Source organism: Eupeodes corollae, chromosome 3 (assembly GCF_945859685.1).
Source record: "Eupeodes corollae chromosome 3, idEupCoro1.1, whole genome shotgun sequence".
Classification (NCBI taxonomy): Eukaryota; Metazoa; Arthropoda; class Insecta; order Diptera; family Syrphidae; genus Eupeodes; species Eupeodes corollae.
The window spans coordinates 121,633,587-121,660,964 of NC_079149.1; the positions used below are offsets into that span (position 1 = coordinate 121,633,587).

At 28.9% G+C, this 27,378-nt stretch overlaps 1 protein-coding gene across 15 annotated transcripts in view; it reads left to right on the top strand.

Moving 5' to 3' along the window:
- Positions 1-27,378, top strand: part of LOC129951674 (protein turtle) — a 156,637-nt gene that overhangs the window by 113,696 nt on the left and 15,563 nt on the right. For 8 of the 15 annotated variants that reach the window (XM_056063930.1, XM_056063925.1, XM_056063931.1 and 5 more), the window contains 6 exons: positions 2,627-2,897; positions 2,967-3,830; positions 3,973-4,053; positions 9,627-9,713; positions 15,352-15,765; positions 24,754-24,847. In XM_056063930.1, the coding sequence (XP_055919905.1) occupies positions 2,627-2,897; positions 2,967-3,830; positions 3,973-4,053; positions 9,627-9,713; positions 15,352-15,765; positions 24,754-24,847 (1,811 nt within the window). Of the gene's footprint in view, positions 1-2,626; positions 2,898-2,966; positions 3,831-3,972; positions 4,054-9,626; positions 9,714-15,351; positions 15,766-24,736; positions 24,848-25,082; positions 25,157-27,378 lie in introns of all 15 variants that reach the window. The other 7 variants (XM_056063935.1, XM_056063936.1, XM_056063938.1 and 4 more) reach the window with 6 other exon arrangements.

Sequence of the window (27,378 nt, forward strand, 5' to 3'; positions counted from 1 at the left end):
CCAAAAGTTTTTTTTTCTTTTTAAATCAAAAATATTTTGTTCTTAAACATTTTTGAAAAGAAAAAAATATTTATTTTTTAAAATAATTTTAAACTTTCTTCTAATGAATTTTTAAGGAAGAAATTGTCGAAGCTATTAAATAAATATTTTCTTGAAAAATTTTCAACTGATATTGAATTTTTATCCCAAAAAACTATTTTCTTTTCTCTTGAATTAAAAAAAAATCATTTTTATTGAAAAAATTTCAAATTTAAAATAATTATCTTTTAAAAAAGTGTTTTTAAAATACAAAAAATAAAAATTGTTTGAGAATCACAGTTTCATTAAAAAACGCAACTAATATGTAATTTTTAAAAACGATAATTTATTAACAAAAATGAAAAACCTTTTTAAAATTATTTAAATTAATATAAAGTTTCGAAAAAATACGTTACAATTGTTTATTGAAAAATTACACTGGCCAACTATTTTCCAGAGAGGTTTTTTGTCTCAAATTAAAATATCTTCTTATCATTTCTCTAATAGGTTACGTTTTTTAATTTCGATCCTCTGAAAATGGAAAAAAAAATACTACGCCGTTTTTTAGGTTAGGTTAAAACGCAGCGTTGTTCTTTAAAACAAATTTGTGCGAAGATTTTACAAAGAACAAATTGTTATTTTTTTCGATACATTTGAAATCATTTTAGTATCTCACTAAGTTTTCCTAAATTCGCATTAATTATTAGAATTTTTGAAATCTTGAAGGTTATTCCTGTATGTTTTTTTAATAATTCGTGTAAGCGTTCATTTTTGGTTTTTTAAATGTGAACCCCTTATTTTAACTATTAATATGTGCTCGAATTCAGAAATACTTGTTTTTATTATTATTTGCATACTTTGTTTCAAAAACTTGATTTTATAAACTTAATACAACTTAAAACAATAAGAACAAAAGTTTCTTTTATGAAAAGAACTTCTCAATCACAAATGCTTCAGCATACTTTTAAGGTATATGAAGAACAGGTGAACACTTACAGCTAATGAAGATTTTTTGAAAATAAATATGATCATATTAAAATATTTAGGCGGAATATTGAAACAAGAAATTGTAGATTTGAAAAGTCATGAGGAGTTTTTTTTTATTTATAAGACTTTAATCCTTCTATTTTAAAAACTTGATTATATAAGTCCGATTTGAACTAACAGATTATTTCTTACATAATTGTTAATACAAACTCTTAGAACATTTTAAGGTTTTTAAAAATTTGCTGAATTTAATACATAAAATGCTTTGCTGAAAACTTACAGAAAAAATAACAAATTATTTGCAGAAATTTTAAATTTTCCAAAATTGCCAACATATTTTTTTCCAACCAAATTTGGATTGGAAATATTAGCTCAAAAATAGGTTTCCAATTTTTGTAGTTCACTCTTTTTAGTCATTGAAGCGAATTTCACAAAAAAAAAAGTACTTCTAGATTATTTTTGTATGATTTAGCAACCCGTTGTAGTAGAATTGAAAAATATATTCAGAGTTTGGAGATATATTTTTTAATTTTGTTTGTCTCTAATGACAATTATCAATTTTCATAGGAACAACGTAAGGACATTTTTTAATCTGTCATTTTTCAAAATATGTAATAATCAATTTTGCGAAATTTTTAATATGCATAATTTGTGATTTTATATAATTTTACACATTTGAGCACAAAAATTATATAATCATTATGAAATATAAAATAAAAAATAATAAACCCTTTAGAATTCTTTGTTGAAAATTTCAATTTTGTAATAAAATTTCAAATTATGGTTTATTTTATCGAATTCTTATTAAAAACGAGCAACCTTAAGCTATTTATTTTGAATTTGAAATAATAAAAAGCCCTAAAGCGTTTTTTCATGAATTAATACTTAACTCAAAAATCAGCTTTTACTCACAAAATGATTATTTGTAAAATTTCATAAAATACAATCAATAATTACATAAAAAATGCATTGATTTCCATCAACCAATATTTTAATATTTTAAAACATTTATGTTTGTGGGGAGGGGTTGGTAGATTCAATTAAATGCTTTCTCTCTTAAAATACAAAAAAATATATATACATAAATGCTTAACTTTTTAAACCTTATTAACGCTAAAATGAGTTGTTGTACTTTTTTCTACTGCTCGTCAATCAACCATCGTAGCATATAATCAAAAATGTTTCAAAAATATAAAGCTTCTTCATAAAATGATGTAAAACACCATAATTTAAAACGTTACGTTGTTAGGGGTGGGAAAAATAAAAAAATACCTCCCTGTATACATACAACCGCTTACCAAGTCTCGCCCTCGCTCATTATGGGCTTAAATTTTGTTTTATTAACCTCATTGCCTTCCATGTATTTTAACTCCATTATATGATATTAATTAATTATATTTATTTATGATTTTTTTTCAAATTTTAATTGCCAATCATTTCATATGCACAAAGTTTTTTTTATTATTTTAATCACTTCAACATAATTTTTTATTTTCGTTTTCGAATAATTTTCATTGACAAAAAAAAAATCAAACCCTTAAAAAAGTCTCATGTTTCCATTTTCTCGTTCCCTCACTTTATTTATGTTTTTCTCGTCTACCCTTAATAAAAAAAAATCTAGGTGCCGCCCACAAACCAAACGAAGCTCGAGGGCGAGAAGGTGATGTTCTCATGCGAGGCAAAGGCCATGCCTGGTAACGTCACCGTTCGATGGTTTCGTGAGGGTTCACCCGTACGTGAGGTGGCCTCGCTAGAAACGCGTGTCACCATTCGTAAGGATGGATCCCTAATTATAAATCCAGTTAGTGCTGATGATTCCGGACAGTATCTGTGCGAAGTATCAAATGGTATTGGAGATCCGCAGAGTGCTTCGGCTTATTTGAATGTTGAATGTAAGTTTAATCCTGGAAGTTGAAATTTTAAACCGAAAGTAACAATTTTTTGTTTTGTAATTTTTATAGATCCTGCCAAAGTGACCTTCACACCAACTGTACAATATCTACCCTTTCGACTAGCCGGTGTCGTTCAATGTTATATTAAGTCGAATCCACCCCTACAGTACGTGACGTGGACCAAAGATAAGCGTCTCCTCGAGCCATATCAGACCAAGGACATCGTCATCATGAACAACGGTTCGCTGTTGTTTACACGCGTTAATGAGAATCATCAGGGGCGTTATACCTGCACCCCATACAATGCACAGGGCACTCAGGGCTCATCCGGCCCTATGGAGGTCCTAGTGCGTAAGCCGCCTACATTCACTGTCGAACCGGAGACGCTGTATCAGCGAAAGGTTGGTGACAGCGTGGAAATGCACTGCGACGCCATCGAAGCAGAAGGCACCCAGCGGCCCACAATTAAGTGGCAGAAGCAGGACGGACTCCAGTTAACCGAGTCGCAGAAGAGTCGCGTGAAAATCAATGGCGGCAACATAACCATCGAGAGCCTGAGACGCGAAGACTTTGGCTACTATCAGTGTGTGGTGTCGAACGAAGTGGCCACCCTAATGTCGGCAACCCAGCTGGTCATCGAAGGTACTCAGCCGCATGCTCCGTACAATATCACGGGTAAGGCGACCGAGTCTTCGATAACGCTGCAATGGATGCCCGGTTACAGTGGCGGCCAGGAGTACAAACAGGACTACACGATATGGTACCGGGAGGCTGGCGTCTCGGACTGGCAGACGATATCCGTCACTCCATCGGGGAGCACTCAAGTGACGATCAACGGCCTGGCGCCGGGTATGACGTACGAGTTCCAGGTAGTGGGGCGTAATGCCCTTGGCGATGGTATGATGAGCAAAGTCATGACTGTAAGGACACTTGGTAAGTTTTCATAAAACACAATACTACTATTATAAATATTTTTATATGGAAAATCCTTTCTGACACACCTCACTGTCTGTTGTCTAACTATTTCCTCATACAAATATCTTTGTCTGGTTTGCGTGTATATTCTCTTTTAAAGATGCCCCAGCAGCGCCTCGTAACGTCAAAGCTGCAACCCAACCTCCAGATCATGTGTTTCAACTTATGCCAGACGAGGCCGGTAAGACACACACTAGATTTTTCAGAAAAACACAGTCAAAACAACACAACATTTACATACATAACTCTGACAAACGACTTTCTTTTTCTGATGCAACAAAAACACAATATAATTAATCATTTAGACATAAACTTAAAAAAAAAACTTTTCTTTTTCCATTTTGTGTTTTTCATTTTTTGTATGTTAAAAATATGGAGAGATTGTTTTTGAAATGTAATGTTGTTTCATGTTGTGCGATATGTGACGCTCGTACCGCTCGTGACGTACGTGACGGATGTGATGGAGGTGACGTGCGAGTGTCACATGGGAGTAGGATATCATCTCATATAGATGATGAGCTCTTAATATCATCATTTTCTGTGTGTGCATTTCATTTACAATATTCATCTTCACAACACACATATGACACATTTTGGGCATGCTTCACAATGACATACATATATCCATATCACAGTTTAAATATTTATATAATCATTAGCTTTGCTTGTGACGAAATGAAAAATTTTCCATACTCGAATAATAATCCAACATGAATTTAAAGTACTTATATTCATTTATACAAACTTTTTCGCTGATGATATATTAAAACAATGAGAGAGAAAGAAGAGCATGCTTCTAAAAAAAATATAAACATTTTAATGTTTTATGCCTGATGCATATTTTTGAATGCTTTAAATAATCTATTCCTTATTTTCTTCATCACACAAAATTTACTTTTTGTTGTTGTTTATAATTACTTTGGTACTGTTGCCTAATTGCTTTTTGTTCAATTTATAATCAGGCCAGGATTACTCTTAGTCGCATATAATCAAAAAATTCTGTATCTAAATTCTGTTTTTCTGTAGGTACCATCATAGGGTGATATATGTTTGTTTTAATTGAATGTGTTTTATTTTGTATTTTTTGAAATGCCAACAGTACCTATCTGCATACATTTGGAGATTAAATCCTTTAATTTGTATTCAAATTCCACTTTATTTGTAGCTAATTCCACTTCTGATACCAATATTTTACATGCAATGTAGGATGATAAAAGTAATTAAGGTTTGAGCTTCGGGATATAAGTCTTTGACCCTTAGAAAGTTAGCCTTACAAAAATGTGCAACTGAACTTATTCAAATTAAGATTTTCCTTTTTATAAAGCTTCAAATTGTATTTTTTCTTTTATTTAATAATTCATACAAAATTTGTTAATTTTTTGCAAAATAGTACAAGCTCTAAATTGAGGGTATATATTTAAATTTAAAGCGTGAAATAAAGCAGTGAAATATAAGGAATATAAGAAAATAAGGTATTGAACCTAAAAACATTCACTTCAATTTTTGAAACGTGTCAAATATGCAATAATTAGATGTTAAAAATAATTGTTATCAATTATTGACTTGAATAAGTCTTTAAGTTTGTAATTTTTCAATTTTGGTCAAAAGTTTAAACCCATCTAGCGGAAAATTGTTTGCATTTCAAGTTCCTACCTTAATTTTAATTGATTTTAAGGCCTAGACATAAATCACCTTCTAAAGAATTAAATATCAAAAGGTATTGACCAATTACAAGAGTATAATTTAGACCAAAGAACAATAAACTGTTTGTCTAATTTAACCAATATGATGCCATGTCATTAACAATTTACAAAGAGACTAAGTGGAAGAAGTTAGTCTTTCGTGGGTATGTTAGTACAAACAAGTTAAATATCATAGATATTCATTAATCATTCGAAATTGAAATACCAGATAAATACAAATAGACAAAGCTACTTTAACCACGGAGAATTAATGATAAGGCGTTGATATAAATTAACTTGTATTTAATGATTCAATGAGTTATATCCAAAGTAATAGAATAATTTTCATGTCTTTGGTTAGTACTTGGCCTTCCAATTAAAACTCTCTAGGATTTAATTAAAGGGTGACAATCATTTTTTTAAATATTAGCAGCCCTTAATACAAGTAAGATATAACAATTAAATTTTGACAAAAAAAGGCAAGAAGAGAAAATGGCTGAATTTTAATTTCATTTTTGGACTACAATTAACACTCACTTATGAAAGTTGAACAATTTAAATCAATTTTCGGACCAGAGTTTGAGATCTTGAAATATGACAAACTTGAAACGCCTGAAAATTCAAATCATGCTTAAGCTAAGGGCTGGGCTTTTGGTTCATTCGAAATATTAGAAATTATTTTCAATATCGCGTTCAAAAATTAAACTGTTCTCAACAAATACTACTTACTTTACTATAATTTTTCAATCACACCAAAAATCAGCAAAATCCAAAAAGTAAATGAAAAAAAAAACTTTCACAAATTTTGCTTCTTATATTAAAACAGCACAATTTATTTCTTTCATAATATTTTCGACAGCTAAAGCTAAAAAAAAACATAAGGGCTTTTGTTTACTTACATACTTAAGATGGGGCTACAGTCCTGTGTAAACTAGGGTCTCACCCAGCAAACTTTTCCATCTAGCTCAGTCCCCAGCTAGATGTTTCCAGGGACTGTTGTCTACTTGTGCACACCACCTGATCCGCGGTCTTCCTTTAGTGAAGACGAAGACTTTCCGGGCCGGAGCATTGATTTCCATGAGCTCTACGTGACCCAGCCATCTTAGTCGTTGGACTTTTACCCTTCTGGCTAAGTCTACCTCGCGGTACTTCCCGTTTAGTTCGTCGTTCCATCTTCTCCTCCACTCCGCTTCGATGCATACGGGACCGTAGATCACATGAAGAACTTTTCACTCGAAACGACCCAAGGTGCTTTCATCCGCTTTTGTCCTAGTCCATGCTTCTACACCGTATAGCAGGACAAGGATGATGAAGGTCGTATAAAGCAACACTTTGGTCCTTAGAGAAAGACGTTTGTTACTCAATTGTTTTCTTAGCCCAAAGAAACAGCGGTAAGCAAGAATTACTCTTCGTTAAATCTCAGCGCTGGTGTTGTTTTCTACGTTTACAATGGAGCCTAAGTAGACGAAGTCCTTGACTAACTCAAAGTTACGTCTGCCGATGATGACGTTTTGACCAAGACGTCAGTATTGTAAGTCCTTTCTTGACAAAGCATGTACTTTGTTTCACCCTAATTATCTAATACTCACAAAAGGCCCATTGGCATCACGCTGAGTTGTTCCGATTATGTCAATGTTATCAGCATATGCTAGTAATTGGACAGACTTTTGAAAGATAATGCCTCTAGTGTTGACATGGAAGCTCTGCACTACTCTTTTAAGTACGATGTTAAACAAATCGCATGACCACGCATCGCCTTTTCTAAAACCTTTTTTGACGTTCTGTTAAGTTTTTTTCAACCTTTATGGAGCAGCGTGAATTCTCCATGGTCATCCTGCAGAAAGGCGGCAGGGATAAAACTAGACATGAACCTATACAGCTCGTCCCTGTAGATACTGTCCTATGCTGCCTTGAAATCGATGAAAAGATGGTGGATATCGATTTGATGTTTTTGGGTTTTTTCCAGGATCTGCCGTAATGTGAATATTTTATCGACTTTCCTGGTCTAGAACCACACTGATAAGGACCTATCAAGTTGTTGACGATGGGCTTTGGACGTTCACATATTACGGCAGAGAAGATTTTGCTCCCGCGGCTTTATTAGACTTCAGTTTAGATATGGAAATCTTTACTTCGTCTTAGTCGGGAGGACGGGATTGTTGGAATGACATTGTTTCGTCTGTTCTCTATGAACACAACATTTATGAAACATTCAAAATTAAACTTTTTTTCTTCAATGTTCAAAATATTTTTCATTATTTTGATTAAATTTATTGTTTTTTAATCGATCGATATCACAACAACTAATTTATTAATTCCTTATCGTAAAGTTCGAACTCTAAAACTAATAAACTGCAATTTTTAATTGTAAAATTAAAGTTAAACCAAGCCTTAAATAACTGAATAATGGTGTCATAGTATTGGTTTTTGAAAATTAATTTTTATCGTCTTATGAATATTTCAAGTGCCTTTTCTTTTCTTTAAGTGAATTATACAATTTTCTGAGCATTGATGCATATCAATATTAAATTAACCATTGTTTTTTCAAAGATTCTAATGTAATTTCATTACATTCATTATAAAAAGAAATTTATTTAAAAGTTAAACTTTTTAGCTTTAAGAAAAAAGCTGTAGCACATAATTTTAAATGTTGTTTTCATTTTTTTTGATATATGATTTTCCATTAAGAGTTATTTTTACTACAAATTTGCCCTGATTTGAATCGAGGTTTGAAATAACCCTAATTTGAGAATCGTTTTTTTGAAGTATTTGTTGAAGATTCAAATGCCATGTTTTTACGTTCAAAAATACTAAGTTTTAACATTTTGTACTTAAAATTTCGTTATAAGATTTGATAACATATTTTTTTTTGTTAGTGTAAAATATTTAACTTGTTAAGGTTTTAAAAACTCTTATTTTCTTTAAAATATGCAAATTATAATTAAAAAGCAAAATATCGTCCGCCGAACAACTTCTAAAATTTATTTTTCAAACCCTCAATCTCAAAAAATGCAATTCAAAAATAATTAGAATAATGGACATCATTAAGCTTGATTAAGCTTTGTTGTCAATATTTTTTTCTAATATATTCAACTTTCCGAAGGTTCCTCAAAGTTATTTTCTAAATGTAACAACTATAAACAACAACTTATAGTTTGGTTAGTTCTTTGCCTTGTAAAGAGCACATGCAATAGAAATACAAATATAGTTTCTGTTTTAATAAATTATTTATAATAATACCCTTGATGAAAACTTAAATAATATACCTAATTTCTCCAAGGTACACCACTTACAATTTACCTACATAATTTATGTGTCTATGAAAATAATGAAAGCTTTTTCTCTCTTGTATTATTCTTATTACTCTAAACTTACTGCACATCAAAAATAACCCATATATGTCAGTCAATATATGTTTATTTATAATTTCACGTCAATATCCTTCAAAAATTGTATATCACGCAACATCAGTCACTCATATTACAATATTGCATACTCTACTCGTACCTTCTGTAGAAAACCTTTCAATCGAACAATAACACAAAGTTTCAGGAAAAAATAAAAACTAAAAAATAAAACTAAACTTCCTATAAACTATGTATGCAAATGAGAGCTTTCAAGGAAAATATTCAACATACAACGAATTAAAATAGTTTTTCCAAACTATAAACCATGTTGTCAGGATATGAAATGAAAGTATACTTCCATATATACATACGTAAATATGGGAAAAATATGAACCATAACAACAAAGTTAAAATACAAATAAAACAAAATCCAAAACAAAAATAAAAATAAAAAGAGAAGTACAAAATAAAATAAAACAACATTGAATGAATAGTATGCCAAGGTTACCAATTAAATTCCAACAACGAAGTAAGTTGAACATACTGTGGCGTATACGTAATATTTGTTCCTTTCCTTCTTCAAACTACCACACGCAACCTTGTTTTATATCGGGTTTAGAGACAGAACCAAAGGAATTGCCTATTTTTTCTGTTGTTAAGTTTTAAAAACATATGAACATTTGTTTATTATTTTATTTTCATTTTGTATTTATTTATTATTCCAGACAAAATATTAGAATTCTATGAAATGCATTTTCGAACAGACTCCAATGGCTCTATAATTTATAATCCTCCAAAACTAAAACTAAGAGGTATATACACAACAACAAAATTACACTTACAACATTTATGCACAAGCGAGAGTTAATTTTATCAACAGTATACTTATTTGTTTTTATTTTTTAAATGTCCTTGTAATGGGGTGGTTTTTATTTTGTGGGTTTTTTTGAGTAAATTTTTGTGTTTGTATTGGTTGGGCTTTTAAAGTTAATTAGTTTAATTATTTTTATTTGTGTGGAATTTTGGTTGAACACTTAACCTCATATTAAGATAATGTTCTTCTTCTTTATTTTGTTTTAATTTTTTGTTCTGTCTTTTCTTCTGTTTTCATTGAATACACGCTCAATTAAATCCTTTTTGGGGTAAATGTCTCGTAACTTTATTTAAAGACTGACATGCGTACATGAACACTTTTGCTTAAGATAAGGGTTTAAGGAAATGTTATTTATTGTAGAAATCCATTTTAATTTCTGTTTAGACACAAAACATAAAATGAGTCCTGTTAAAAAAAATAAATAAATATTAACAGAAGAAGCAACAACAAGGAAAGACACAAACAAACAAGGATAAGACAAGGCAATTTAACCAAAAACACTCTCTTTCTTTGTGTGTTGTGTTGTGTAAGGATAAGAAATAAAAAAAGGATTTATTTTTATTTCATACTAAATAAATATATATACACAAAACCAAAACGAAAACAACAACAAAACACAAGTTAAAGTGGATGAAATGACAAGTGTTATAGTGGCCTTTTTGATGGGAAAAAGGATTTGCATAAGGAAGCAATCCCACACACAAACACACAAAAACAGGGTGGGTCAAAAGTGACTTTCTAATTTGATGTAATAATAGTTTTTATAGGTTTTATTTGATATTATAAATTTGTTTTAGAAGCAGAAGGTAGGATATAAGAAACAAAAAATTACCCAGCAACAGCTTCATCAAACAGAGACTTGCTCTTACTAGAGCGTTTTCCATAAACAAAATAGTCCTTATCAATTAATTGTCTGATAATGATGCAAAGTACGAATCTTTGTCTACTAGATAGAGGCAGTTTTCAAAACATTTTAAAAAAATGGTGTAATATCGAATAATTTGTTACAAAAATGTTTAATTCGGTTTGCTTTTTTTCTTAGAATTTATGTGAGGCAGGCCCAAATTAACAAATAATGATGATAATAGTTATAGATTTATAAAACCACCATGAATCTTATTATCTTACTTGACAAATTTAGATAACATTAAGAAGTCTTTTTAAAAATGAGTTTTTTTTGAATTTTCAAAAGTAAGTAAAAGAGGAAATGAAAACACAACTGAAAAGTGTAATTTGATTGAAAGGTCCAAAAACAGAACAGTTATAATTTGTTTAAATAAATGCCATTTGAAAGACACTTTTTACCCACCCTGTATAAATACATCAAAGACGTCAAATGAATAAGAAGAAGCACGGAAAATAAAAAATACCACCCAACTTCAGTTAAATTAAAGCAAAATAAATCCTTTTTTTAGATTCTTTGTGTCCCTTGTCTTGTTCTTTGGTTTATTCGATTGTTTATGTTCTGTTGGGTGTGTGTGTGAGTGTGCGTGCATTTATCCTTGGGTTTTAAATTCAAAAATTAAAGTTCGCGTTCCGAAGATGAATGCTATTTTTCCTTTTTTAACATTTTTTTACGAGTGTCCTGATGGAAAGAAAGAATGAGAGTACTTGTAAGACAAAATGTTGGAGTTGTTTAATAAAAATGTACATTAGGGTGGTTTGCACATAATTGGAGAAAACCAATATAAAATTTATTTTCAGACAAAAAGCGATGAAATATTGCTAAACTATGAGCATAATATAAAGTTTAGTAGTAACCCGGACCTTGTCTTCTTCCTTTTATGAACAAATTGCAGCCATAACTTCAACAAAGTTTCTTACTTAAAAAAATTGTATACGAGATATTAATAAGGTTTTATAAATATATACCTGACATTATGTTTAAATTATAACATCGTTTACATAACCGTAGCGTCTTCGCTGACACGCATTTGAAAGCTCAAGTTTTCGATGATCGATTGCTTCGATTATGTAGACTTTGAGGGACGGAATGGTTTTGCAGCGACTTAGGAAAACCCCACAAGAAAAAGTCTCAAGGAGTCAAATTCCAAGATCTTTGGGTCCAGTTCTCATCACCTCCGCGCTAGTAAACTATGCTATGTAACCACTCGCACAGAATATCGATTGTACCTTGAGCACGAAAGGCCATTCTTTTGAGACTAAATGTATTCGGTATCCATATCATCCAATTGATGCCACTAGAATTTGGTTATCATCGACCTATAGCTATCGGCGTTGACGGTGACCTGTTGGCCAGAATCATTTTCGAAGTAGTACCGACCAATGACACCAAACAGTAACTTCGTTTGGATGCATTGGCACCTCCTGAATCTCGCAAGTGGATAATTGTCCTCCCAAAATCAACAATTCTGTTTATTCAAGTACCCATTAGTCCAAAAATAGGCTTCATCGCTTTTAACCAACATTTATTTTAACTTCCAACTGCTCCAAAATCCAATAAGTTTTATCAATTGCGCCTGTTGCTTGACGCTGTCACGACGACAATAATTGGTCTTTATTGATTGTTTAAAAAATCCATTTTGACAGAAGTAAAAAAAACAATATGGCCGCTTCAAGCTGTCACAATCAATTCGTCATTATTGGATAAACATTTATTTAAAAACTGGCTTTGGATCCACCCTAATATACAATGTAAGTGGGGTTAAGTTCTTGTATTTTTGTGACCTGAGTAGTAAATTTAGATTTATTATTACGCGTTTTATTTCTCTTACTTTATATTTTATGTTCTGTTTAGTGGATATAATTATATTTTAACACGAATCCTGTTGAGCCATTTGCATGTTTTTCTAGTTGTTGAGTATTGTTAATTTATGAGTGAGTAAAGGAAGTGAGTGAAGTAAAGTTAGATAAAGGTGTATGGTACGGTTCTTTTACTTTTTTATATAAAATATATTTTTTTACAGATATATATTTTTGGAATATTTTGAGGGTAAATACCCAGGAAAACAAAACACAAAGAAACAAAATAAAATATGAAATTTAATTATGGAATGCTTAGGGTAGATAAGCACCACTTGTTATTATGATCCGCATTTCTGTATTTTTATTTATAATTTTATATTTTTTTGTATTTATTTTTTATAAGCTCTTTGTATTTTGCTTAATGCTCCCAAAAAAAAAAAAAAAGCTAAAAGTTTTAGATGGATTGTGCTGCTGTGTGTACGAAAACAAAGGGATAAAATATTGGTGAAATTAGGGAAAAAGTTTGTTAATTTTTTTTTCTACACCAGTATACCCCCACATAACTAAGGGGTCTATTTAGTGGAGGTATATATGTACGTACCTATTTCTGATACCTATACCTACATTTTGTACCACCCTTAAAGTCCTGCATTTTAAAAATTAACAACAACAGCAACAACAAGAACCAGGAAAAAATCCGCGAAAAATAATAATAATAATACCTAAATGGAAAAAAGGCAGTTATTTATGAGAAAAGTTTAATTAAGCAATTATGAAAATTTTTGTGCTATGTCGCTTATTAAATTATCATCGCATGAGCTGAAGGTGGAAATGGTATTTTTTCTTTTTGTTTTTGGGTGATGTGGAAATCCTTTTTTTTTAATTGTGTGTGATAGCACATTTTTGCAAAGAGTTTGTCTTTTTTTTTTTCATTTACAGTTCGATCATTCTTTATTTTTTGTATTTAAATTTAAACTTTTTTTTGATACATACAAAGGTCCTTTAAGAATTAATTTTATTTTAATTATTCATTTTTTCCAATAAAGGAGGAATGTTTGCAAAAATTCTTAGCATTTGTTTTTGCAAAATATAATTAATCATAAAAAAGGTCCTAATTTTTTTTTTGAAGGACTTTTTGATGTTTTGTTTCAATGTTTGTATGTGTTATTTATTTTATGAATTAATAATTCAATCACAGCTGTTAAAAGGTCTTTTAACACAGTCTTAATTATGTTTGCCCATCATCAGAAGGGGATTATTTAAACGTTGGTACAATGATGATTTAAATTATTAAAATTCCAATAAAGAGTTTTCTTTCTTTAGTTTTTATAAAATCGAAAGATTAAAGAAACGAAATAAATTTATTTGTGTTCAGAATTTTAAAATGTATGACATTTTGAGAAGGAAATATAAAACTTTTCCTCTTTTTGCAAATTTTATTTCTACTATCACTTTAATTGAAGAAAAAATATTCCAAAAACAAAAAATTTTATTTTTAAAATAGATTTAACTGTTAAAAAAATGGTTGACAGAGAGCAAAATTTTGAAACAAAACAGCTCTATGTAGTTTCATCTGTTTCAAAAAATTTCAAAGGTTTGCTAAGATTTTTATAACATTGATAAGAAATAAAAAGCAAGTGGCAGATCGGTGTGGTTGTAAAACTGTGAAAAAGTAAAAGGTGATTTTTTTAGAGACACAGAACTTTTTAAATAATAAAAAGAGAAAGATTATTTTGTTAAATTGACATAAAGTTTGCTTTAACAGAATGTTAATCTCTTGACATCATAATTTATGGTTTCTGGTATATAACAGCCACGGCTGACTGGAAGTCTAATCTAGGGTCCAATTTTCGTTGACTTTTTCCAAAATTTATGGCCGTATAATATAGGCAACAACGCTGCTAGTGTTATCTTTTAAGTGGTCAACGTTTTGCAGTTGGGACTTTACTTATCCCTGCAGAAAATAGTTAAGTGGCGTTACACGTCCAAAACGTTAACATAACTATGAAAAAGTCAGTGATCATAGCTCTATAGCTGTTACCAATTGATTGTAAAGTTCTTAAAAGTATTGTTTTTAATGAAGTACGGACCGATTGTTTCACCAACTCATAATACTCACCATACTGTCAGTTTTATTACGATGTAATAGTGTCTTAAAATACACTTAAAAAAACTGTAAGATTCAATCAAAAGTGAGTTTCATCGTTAACCAAAGGATAATGTGGCTTTAATTATTGAATAACAAAAACAAAATTAAATAAATCACTTCACAGTTGTTAAATTATCGCCAGTTAAAGCATGGCAAACAATTTAAATTTCTGTGCCTCTTAAAAATACCCTAAACTAAAAACAACAATGTTCCACTGCTCTAATAATCGCGAAGATCAGAAAAGTTTTTCGAAAGAATTTATAATTGCTTGTTTTTAAGGTTATGCATACATAAGTTTTCAGGATATCATCTCACTCCAAGTCAACAAATCTGAATAGTTTTAAGAATTCTTAGTAAACTTTACAGCATTTAGCAAGACTACCATTCTCTGTTTTTTAGTGCATGTCAAAAATAGTTCTTTTTTTTTAAATGTTAGTTGCATGCTTTGAACATTTGTTTTTAGATAAACACAAGATTTTGAATATATTTACACAAATATACATTGTTTCATCTACGAGTACATACAGTTTTATAAATGAACAATAATGTATCATCATCACTTTTAGTTTGTAGTAAATTTTGCATGATGTTTATAATTTTGAAATAAATAAAGAACAAAGACAAATCAAAAATTATTTTTATAAATTATTTTTCCTTTAAGAAAATACAAATTTTTCTTCTAATACAATATTTTCTTTTGTTAATATTTTTTATTCTAAAGGTCCAAAACCAGGTCAACCACGCAATTTAACCGTTACAGAAGTATCAAATGGCTTTTTAATATCATGGCAATCACCACTAGAACGTGCCCATATCGTAAAATTCTACACAATTAAGTATCGTACAGATGCCCAATGGAAGACGCTTAATCGCGGCCAAATTCGGCCCGAAGAAACACAATACTTAGTTAAAAATTTAGTTGGCGGTCGTACATATTATTTCCGTGTTCTAGCAAATTCTGAAAAAAGTTACGAATCCAGCGATGAAGTTAAATTCCCTGTGCCGGCACGTGTCAAACATAAAGCAATTACAGCCGGTGTCGTTGGGGGGATCCTGTTTTTTATTGTTGCGATCATTTTATCGGTTTGTGCCGTAAAAATTTGCAATAAACGTAAACGACGAAAACAGGAAAAAGGTAAAACTGTAATACTAGCCTAACAGAGTAAAAAGAAAATAAATTTGATGGCTTATTTTATCTGGGATGCTGTTGCGAATCCAAAAATTTGATCAAATACAAATTTAAATATCTTTTAATTTTTTTGTCGGAATTAGTAGTTTATTAACTATTTTTGAAAAACCAAACAACAAAAAAATTCTATTTTTAAATTGGCTTGGAGATATTTAATATTATTAAATTATGTAAAACATTTTCTTCTAATACACGAAAAACTAATCAGGGGAATTTTATTTAAGGTTTATTTAGCTTTGTGTTGTTTGAAACATAACAACTTGCTATACTATATTGAAATTCGAAACTGACGGCTTTTTGTATTTTTTTGATTTGGTTTTATATACAATATTGAGATGCTTATAAGCTTTTTTAATAATAATTTTAGTTGCTATTTTTATGTTTGTTTCTGTTTGTGTAATATTTTTGGTGTGCTTGGTGTAGATAAATATAAATTATTAAATGGGTGTTTGCTTTGCTTTAAATAAAACAATAACAACAATAACAAATTGAAAACTCACTACAAACTTCAAAGCAAAAATGATGTGTAAGCTTATACAAAAGCACATGCTTTAGATATATTTGGAAAATAAAAACATAAAACTCTTATGAAACGCCACAATGACTGGTTATGATAATGGAAAATGAGACTTTTTTGATAAATTTGAAATGGCAATGCAATTTTTGAAAATTAAAAAAATATACAATAATAAAATTGTATAAATCAATTTTACTTCGGCAACAGCACAGAAAGTCATCAATTATTAAATATATACTTCTTATAACATCTATGTATTGTTTTATGTTCATATTTTTGTAAATAATATAACTATGTGAAAACAACACAAGAGAATAAGTTCGCGAATAACTTTGCCTTTGTAAATATAAACCTTCCTTCACCTACATTTTATTTTATAAATTATAACACTTTGTCATGTTGCAACAAATATCTAACTCTCTACTATCAACAATGACTTTAACGCTTAGAAAACAAAACATTACTTGAATAGTAAAAACTTTTATTTTATTTAATATAATTTTTAATCGTACATATTTTTTAAAATGCTTTTTTTCTATTTTTAGTTAATTTTTTTTAATATTTTGGGGCACAAAGTTGGGCGAATCCTTTGAATACAAATTTTTGTCCAACTTACAATCAACCTTTTGAAAATTAACCAAAAAGTATTTTCTCTTGAACAAACCTCAAATTTAATATTACAATTTCTTTTAATCGTTATTAATTATTATTTCAAACATCATAAAAATTTAACTCAAACGCATATCTTTAATAATTTTTATAAAAGAAATTTGTAAAGCTATATTTTTTTAAACTTAAGATAAATAGTCCTAGGCGACTTTAATCGTTTGAAGAATTTTCAAGAATTTTTTTAATTTGAAAAAGTTAAGTATCACTTAAACAAATTTAAACATAATTTTCAAACTTTTAAACATGTATTGCCTTTAACAGGTGCATACGTATAAAATACCTTTAGCGCCTGTAACTCAAGAACGATTTAGGATATTGACTTTTTCGTCTTAAAAATAATTTACAACCTATACCACTATCTAGAGTAGCTTGCATCATGAAGACGGAAAACCTCGAAATTTTCGGTATCTGTATCTTCAACTACCTCTTGTGGAAGAAATCTTAAGTGTGTTGCTGCCTTATATGTTTGCAAAATGTTTTCGTTTGTTAAGGCGATGCAACAAGTTTTTTTACCCCTCTTATCTGGCACATAAAGCATTTAAATTAACTGGTAATGATATAATCGTTGAACTATTTAAGCCGCTCGAACACCGACGACGTAAAGTTTCTTGTCTTATCCTTGTTCATCGTTATTTTATTTAATTTAACGGATTATTCTTAAAGTATATAACCACTTGAGTCTCCAAGGATACTTATCATTATGTCCTCAAGGTCAACTTCATCCATAGTGTCAAGTACAGAGATTCATTCTTTAGCCGAACTAAGCGAATGTAGAATGGTTTGAAACACTTTGTCTTCCTCAATTAATGCAATATCAAGGATTTCAAAACCAATTTGCACCTTTCAAAACCATCTCCACCTTCCTTAATGTTCATACTGTGCCTTGGCATTTTAAGGGTAATAAAAAACCCATTGAGTTAGAATTATCAAAATTTGTAGAAAGGACTTACAAACATAATAACGTCTGGTGTTTTTTTTATTTAAACGCAATTCAAAACGAAATTAAAAATTGGTTGATTTAAAATATCTCCCGAACCAATAATGCTATCGACTTCAATTAGAAAAACAAAATAAGATAAAAATCAACAATCAGTTTAAAAAATTATATATCAGCTTCAAATATTTTATTACCAAGAAAGATATAAAATATTTGTTTACTATGAATGACGTTTTTGATACATTCTGATCTTTTTTTTTCAAATCCAATAAGTCGTTTTTTTTTTTTTGCAACTAATAATAACTAAAATATGTCGTTATGTATTTCGATTCTTTAAGCCATAGAATTTCTAAAAAAAAAAATGGAGAGTAAGCAAAAAGAACAAAATCGTTCGCATAGGAGGGCTTCAATTAAAACTCTATTCGTTCCGATAAATCATCAATGAGATCATCTATAAACAAAGAAAACGAATCCGACTTAAGTGGCATCTCTGTTTAACACCCATTGGTGTCAGGTCTTTCATTACGATACTACACCGTGTCGGTCACTTTATTTCCATCATATAAGTTTTCTATCACCCTTACATACGTTTTTGACAATCCTTTGTTGTAGACCTTGTAAAACAAGGCTTTTCTATCGGTTGTACTGCATGAGACCTTAAAATAGACAAATAGGACATAACGTTTTTTCGTTACTGATAAATATTAAAAATAGACTTTAAACTCAAATATCTTGGGAACAAAAAAAACTTTAAGCTTATTTCATCTTATGCAAAATATTGTTGTTAGAACAAAATTTAAAGTCTCTCCAAAAATACTTCTAACTTGAGTTAACATATCCAACAAAAAAACATTTTCAAGTTTTAATTTTTTTCATCATTCTTGTCATGTTTTATAATAAAATTGAATTTAAATCGGTGGAAAATAATCATCAGACATAACAAATTTTCAATTATAACATATTCCTTTTTTGTGTCCATAAAAATGTATGTTTGTACGGACGTGTCCAAAAATGAGGGTACGACGAATCCTTGATAAAGTAATAATTGTCATTTTGTGTTTTTTTCTTATATTTTTGTATCATTCCTTTTTCCATATGTCACAGTCACTTTTTTTTGTTTGTGTCAGTCACTTTTGCTCGACACAAACAAAAAGAAACACAAAGCCGATTAATGTTTTACAATTGATTAACACCGCCGCCACTGCGTCTGTTTACTACCGTAAACCGTGACACGTTTCTGTTATTTTTTTATTTAATTTTGTCTTTTAATTCAATCCATTGTTAATTAAATATCCCATCTGGTTGATTGTAAAATCTCTGCACATCGAATATATTGGTTATACCAACGATCACAATCAAAATAGCCTTGAATTCAATTTATAAACTGAAAATATAAAAACAGTATATGAACCTTATTTCTTTTGCGTAATAATTTGTAGACAGTTCATTCCGATTATTTGAACTTTGTACGCCTCCGTTTAATTGATTTTGTACACATGGTTAACTGAAATATAATTTTGAAAAGCCTACTACCTGCAATTTTTGGGAATCTGAAACATAAGGACGTCAAAAGAAATTAAGTCAATTTGTTTTATAAAATCATTGACAAATTTCGAGGTAAGAAATATGAAAACAAACTTAATCAAGTTCTTAAAGGAAGATGAAAGAGCAACGCACCAAAATATTGATAATTTTAGGATAGTTCTCAGAATGACCCAAAAAGATCTAAAGGAGTTGAAAGACCCAGAAAGTAAAAACGGGACTCCAAATGGGACCCAAAAAAGTTATTTAAACGAAAAAGACTGCATTTAAAAAAATCTAAAAAAAAACTTCAAGGACAAACAAAAATTACTGATTTTTCAAAACTTGCATTGTACATATTTTTCCAAAAATACAAATTTATTAAATAAAAATCTCAAAATCTATAGATCAAGTGTAAATTTCCAAAAAAAAAGACAAATAAACTATACCTACAGTTTAGTTATTGTGACAGTTTTCTTGCATGAAATTTATAAAAACATTGATTAAAACAAATTTTTCAATTACTTTTGTTCTAAATTTTGTTTTTTACTTTAATTTTTTTGTTTTGTTTTTTTGTAGAAAATTTTGAAAGGATTATTTTGTTCTTTTTTTCTTAATCAATTAAATAAATATTAACAACAAATTGTACAAACAAATTTTACTCGTATATTTTGGTCTTAGTTCAATCGTTCTTACTGCCCAGAACTAAGATTCAAATACAAATCTTAAAAGATATCTTTTATCTTTATGCAAATAAATATAAAATAAATTAAAAATGGGCAGACGTTTTTTGTAAACAATTCACGCACAAAATTGGTAAAATATCTACCCCGAAACGACAGTAATTTTACGCAACGTTAAAATATAAACATCGTGAAAAATCTTAATCAATCGAAATAATTTTTGGCTAACTATAACGGATTTCTCGATTTAAACTTTAATTAAATTAAAAATTCCAATTAAATGTATTTTTATTTTGTTTATAATCGTGAAGGTGTGGGTGTTAATTTGGGTAAGTTTAGTTAATTCTATTCAACTGATCTGTGAGTTTGATCTTAAAAAATATAAACAAAATTTTATTGTCTGCATTGAAAAAAAAAACTAATTTAAATAAATCCCAAGCATGGAATAAATAAGAATTCAAGAAAGAAAAACAAAAAAAGACAACTCTCAGATCAGTCTTCTTCTTAGTTTTCCAACTTTTCCTAAGTTCTATAAGAAATGTTAAATCTTAATTATAATTAATTTAAAAAAATATATAGATATCACTTCGAATTAAGGATATGTTTTTATTTTTTGTTTTATATATATTTTGTTTTATTTATTTTAAGAGAAAACATATTTATGATCAAATTTTAAACAATCTTTTAAGAAAAAAACAAGACTACTTTTTTATTGTCATCACAATGTTGTTTATAAAATGGCTTCTATGTGTGTTGCATGAGTGTTTAGTTGAGTTAATAATATATTGTTTTAGAGAAATGTGTGCACATAAATGTATATAAACATTTATAAATATCCTTCATTATAAGCTTTGATATTTTTTATATTTTTTAGTTGGAATATTTTGAACCTATCGTATTTTTTTGATAAAATGTTTAACTTCTCCGTGAAAAATAATACAAAATATGAATTGAATATTACTACAACACTACGATTAATTTATTTTATTTAAATTCCATTTATACACATAAACAATAAAGAACTTGCTCTTTACTTCATTTTAAAAAATACTTCTCAAAGGAAAATAAGTAATATCAGACCTGCTTTTAAAAGGACCTCAACACATCGAATATTTTCCTCCTGAGAGTCATTTCTATTTTTGAAAAGTCTTTTATGAAAAAAAAACAATTCCCCAAAATATGCAGATATGTCCAAATCCAGGGGGAATCGGGAAGGTTGTTTTTCCTGTAGGTTTTAAAGAAGCACTTCTTTAAAGGTTCCATACATTTTTACTAATTATTAAAATTCATCTTTTATAAAGAGTTTACAATATTTTGTGCCGATTTTATTAAGTCTCTACTTTGAAAATCTAGTTATTTCCGGTACCGTATTTTGGACAGTTTCTCTAAGGAATACGAATTTTCTAGCTTACTGCTTCATACTAAAGATCTGCAGCGTAGATATGATAACAAATATTATTATATTGCTAATCAAACTTTTACCCTAATAGAGTTAGAAGCAACAAACCCAAGGCTTAGTCAAGATTTGCTTTGGACTGAAAAGAGACTATCAGAAATACGAGGGAAACTTTCAGTGTTAAAGGAAAACCGGCAAAGTTCAAACAAGAAATTAAAACTTGTAACTTTCATATTTTCGATACTTTCTTAGAGCTATAGCTTTGAAAATATTAGTAAGGTAACAGAATTTGGATCCCGCCCACAACAAATTATGTTTTGATTAATATACTCCGGAACTAAGCCTAGAAAAAGCATTCGATTTTCACTGTAGTACAGAGTATAGACCCACCTTTTAATTGATGCATAAATCTCAAAAATTAATTTTAATTGCCAAAAAAAAAGTTTCAAAACTATTTCCGACCCCGTCGAGATATGCATCAAAAGAAAGATATTTAAATGCTTTACCCACAACTGCAAACTGAAACCTTCTGAGAGCTTTGGCTTCGGATAAATTAGTGACAACGCAAAAACGCTGTGATTTCTTTAAGGCAGAAAGAATTTTCCAATATTTTTAAAAATATATCTCGGTTTGTTGTCAATCAAAGCTAACGTGTTTGAGGCTATTTCTACTCTGTGGCATTTAAGTTCTTATGCCAAATTTTGAGTTTTCGAGTTTTCAGAAAATTACAGAATACATGAGAAGGCAGCAAAGAATAATTTTAAAAATCAGAAATGTCAAAGACAAAAAGTTCCACCTTCCAATTCAATTTCTTTGTACAAAATAATTGGATATGGCACAGGTTAACTTATTAAAAATGAATTGAAAATTCAACTTTAACATTTTTCTAAAATCCAAAAAAAAATACACTTAAGTGTAGAACTAAGAGTGCAAATTCTCTTTAAATTAGGTCCAATTTTTAAATGCCCGTTGATCCCAATTTCTGGCGAGTTTTAAACGGAATCCAACTCAACTTAAATATTTTGATGACGGTTTTATAGATGGGCATGCGTTGCCAGTATTTATATTGAACTAACCTTTGTTTTTGTGGCTAATTATGGTTTAACCTTAAAATTTGGTCTCAACTAACTCTAGTAAACTTAATACAAATCACTTTCAACATTTCTTCAATTAAATTTCAGTTTTTAAAACTAATGCGTGGAGCCTCAAATGATTGCAATCTATTGATTGCATTCAAATGATTGAGGAATTCGTTTTAAATTCTAATGAATCTTCGATTTTATAATTTAAATCATAAAATATTGTAAATATTGTATTCTTTTAAAAATTTTGTGGAGTTAACATAAAAAACTACGCTTCTCTTACTCACTTTATAATAGGTCAGAACTGAAAAACTGGCCCTTTCAAAATTGTATTTAAATTTAAAAAAAAAATGCATCACTAACTTTGTACTTTCTTAAGTATAAAGGTGTTGTACATTTACATCACCTTAGCAATGTTGTCTTTTTTAAATTTTCCCTTACATTCATACATCCAGTAAGACCTTTTCAAATACCTGACATGTAATACTAAAGCATTTAAAACCTTCATAAAATTAAAAAAAAAATAACTTGCTTGAAGTCTCAACAAAAGTGACCCTTACACTCATATTTTACCACGTTGTTACTTAAATACAGATTACAATATCGCCGATATTTTTGGCTTTCTACCTGTAAGCATATTAATAAATTAAGACTACGAATTTCTTAAACAATAAGTTAAAATATAAACAATAAATTGTGACAGGGAAATTAAACTGAATTGAGTCGTAAAAATTAATTTAAAATATAGCATTTAGAATTCACACTTTCACTTTTTAATGCAAAAATATTCACATGAATTTTTCACTAAGCTGAGCTATTTAACAATAAAAAACCATTTACACCAAATGCAGCATCTTAAAGATTTGATCATAAAAATGTTTGTCCTTCACCTTTTTGTCTAAAAAGAAATAATATCAAACCCTGTAAGTTAATTCCTTATATATAGAATTCCAAAATTCAAGCCGTAGCACTATTAATATTTTTATATTTTATGTAAGGTTGGTAGTTAGTGCAAAAACTGCCCCATCTACCTTCCAAAATAATATTTTGCACAAAAATTTAAAAAATAAATCATTTCATCATAAACGTTATTTTGTACCTACATATACTTACTCGTATTTTTATCAATCAATCAATATTGAAATCCTTTATCGAATTAGTTTACATACACGTCATACTAAAAGAAAATCGAAACATTCACACGCACACACATACACAATTCATTTGATTTACAAATTATACAACAAAAATAAATTGAAACTTGAAAAAAAAAGAAAAACATTTAAAAATTTAATTAAAGAAAGTACAAAAATTAAACTCTCACCCGGAAAAACCATCCTCGAAAGTTCTACTTTAACTTTCAAGGAAGGTATCATCAGCATCCTGGACCATCAAATTTCCATAACTTTCAACCAGAGCCGTGTCCTAATATATATATTTTTGTGTGTGCTCCCCTCCATATGATATGCTATATAATAAAAACTTATACAAACAAATATAGTAAAAAATAAAATTTAAAAAATAAAACAACAACAAAAAATCTACCATAGTGAGAATGATTAAATTATACAAAATATAAAAAATGTATTCATCTAAAAATGTGTGTTTACTTAGAGATAGTTGAAATTTAAATAAATTAGATATTAAAATGCTAAAATTAATGAGTAATGTTAATGAGTAAATACGTATATATAAATTATAAGCTTTTGAAAATGCTATTTATAGTAAAAAAAAAAAGTATCTACTAATTGCTGGTGATGATTATTTCTTTTATTTTTTTTTTGATGCGGTGGTTTTGGTAAATAAATAGTATAACACAAAAACTAATATTTAAAAAAGAATAATAATTAAATGCATCCCCTCATTTTTGTATCGTGTAAATGTAAATATTACGTAAAATGTAATCTAAATTAAGCTAAAAAAAGACATAAATTAAAAAATCTGTTCAAATAAAATTTTAGAAAATATATATAAATGTACTTATATAGTGAATGTAATGGTGGTGGAGTATAATTGTTTGGTGTTCTATATTAAATTATTATAGCAGCAACAATTTGAAACAAAATATATGTATTTTAAGGATGGCCAATGCTATAACCAAATTAATTTTAGAAATAATTCGATTACAGAGTTCAACATGGTAGCTTGCAGGATTACTGATGCCCGTAACATTGCCGCCAATCGTACGGGCTGTAATTCCAGTGGTCAAGTGCCTTTAAAAAAGTGAGTATTCAAAACAGTTATCAGTTTTAATTAATTTAAATTTTAACAAAAAGACTATTTAAATATTATAATAATGCTGCAAAAGAAAATTTGAAATATATATTTATAATTTTTAGTTTATTATTTTCCTTTTGCCATTTTGTTTATTTTTTAATTTGTTTGTTTTGTTATATCATTAACATTAACATAAACATTAAAAATACAATAAAACAAAAATCTAATCATCATTCCCCAGGAATGACTCCGAATATTATCGGGATTACGAAACCGTTTTTATAGTTCCAGGCCCATCATGTCATAACCAAAATCGTAAGCAAATCATTATTCCTCTCTCTTGTGTTTTATAGTTGTACGTCATTATTATAATTTTAAATAAATTGGTGTCATTGTTTCATTGTGTCATTATATTTTAATGATTACTATTATTATTATTTTGGCTCTCTCAATTTCTTTCGTTTATCGTTTTTTGTTATCTATTTTATTTTTGTGTGTGTTCGTTTTCAATTTGATTTGATTTTAATCCTTTTTTCAATGAACCTTTACCCCCTTACCTCGCCTCACCCCTCAATGCAATTAAAAGTGTTTTTGATTGTTTTATTTTATATTTTGATAGTGTATTTTAATTACATAATATTATGTTTTATATGGAAATTTTACCATTCAGGAGATTTGAAGTTTTTCTTTTTTCTGTTTTTGTTTAGGTGAGATTAAATTTAAAATTGTTAGAAATAAAATTAGAAATGGATGAAATTGTGTTTTATGGTATATAACACTCGTAAAATTTAAATATAGTAATTATTTTGATACATTCTCAAATTAATACCTCAAAAGGGATATATGTAAATAAATTAAAATATCACACAACAGTCTAAACTTACCTCGAAGATAATTGGACTCTTTAACAGTGTTGACAATTTTAATTATTTTTTTTTTGCAGAATTGTGGAGATTTTACATTCGTTAAATTTAAACAAAATTCAATTGTTGTGGTTTAATGCTTCTGCTCAAAAATTTTCCGTCATTATGAGCCAATTTAAAAGAATTTTTTTTTAATCGTAAAAATTTTCAAGGATTGACGAAATATATGATCTTCTAATCAAAATTATAAAATACAAAAACGAAGTTAGGTCAGATAGATTTAAATATACGTTTTCTTGGAGCAACTTTAACTTTAAATTAGCATACAAATTACATTTATTTTTGAAATAAAGTCGGTTGTATTTTTCGGAAAATCAAGAAATTTGGAGCGACACATTTAACTTTTGGCAATTCACTTTTTTAAACCTGACACTCAATTTGTTAGTGACATTTCTTCAAAGATATCAATATTTCAACAACATTTTGTTTGAATAATTTCTTCGGTATTCAGAAATTAAGAACTCTTGCCATTATATAGTTGGTTTGTGAATTTATTATTACCTCCCTGTACTTAGTGAATTTTAATATTTTTGTATTCAATTAAAATTATTTGATTTATTGCTTTAAATCAGTACGAAAATAAAACCAAGAAGTAAATAATTAAATAAATTGGGTGGCGCAACAGTCCGTTTAAGAACTAGGGCCTAGTGACTGACAGCTCTCAACCATTTCTGTGTGCGAGTACTATTGTCAGGGATGGAAGTAGAAGTATGTTGACAAAAAAACTGTTCGGCTTCTTTTTTCTCCAAAACGGATTTAATAAGAAGAAAGATAGAGAAAATAGACCTAATGTTTAGCGTGACCCCAAATAAAAATGTCAAAGGTGTCAAACTACCATTTGGCAAATTTTGACCATTTTTTCGAGAAGTTACTCGGACATCTTGCAAATTAACAATCTTTTTTGTTTTGAATTCCAACATTTCCAATGCGTTTTTGAAGTATATGTATCGTCTCACTGGCATATTTTTTACTTGCCAAATATCAAGAGTAGAAGGTTTTTCAAAATTAAAACAGAACATGTTTTGAAACAATTGTCGAAAGAGTTCACAAATACGATTTAGTGTCAGGTATTAGACCTTTCACTAAAATTTAAATTCAAAAATCAAAATGCTGCTCTTTTTTGTCATCACGGTGAGAAGCTTTACGACACATTTTTTCAACAAGTATTCTTTTAACAATTATTGACACTTGATGAGCAGTTTTGAAAATATTAAAACTATAGTAATTTTCTTAACAAAATTGTTCTGAATGGGCATAACAAAGAACCTTTTCTTTTTGAATATTTCAAAGTATTAATTGGTGCTAGTAATAGAGATTGAGAAAGAATAATAAATACAACATTATTTTTAAGAAAAACAAAAATCTAAATCTTCTTTAATTGTATTTTTTTGACGGAAAGGTCTTGAAAATAATGACTTCTTTTATGAGCGTGATTACAGTATTCTAAAATGAAGCGTTTGAACCATTTTTGAACCAAGTAATTAGTTATGTGTTATTGAAAATTAAATAGCCATCTATATTTGGAAATATGATTTTTCGACGCACCCAACCAAACTAAACAAATTTGTTAATAAAATATTAACCATTCGAAAATAAACTGTGATTTAAAAAATA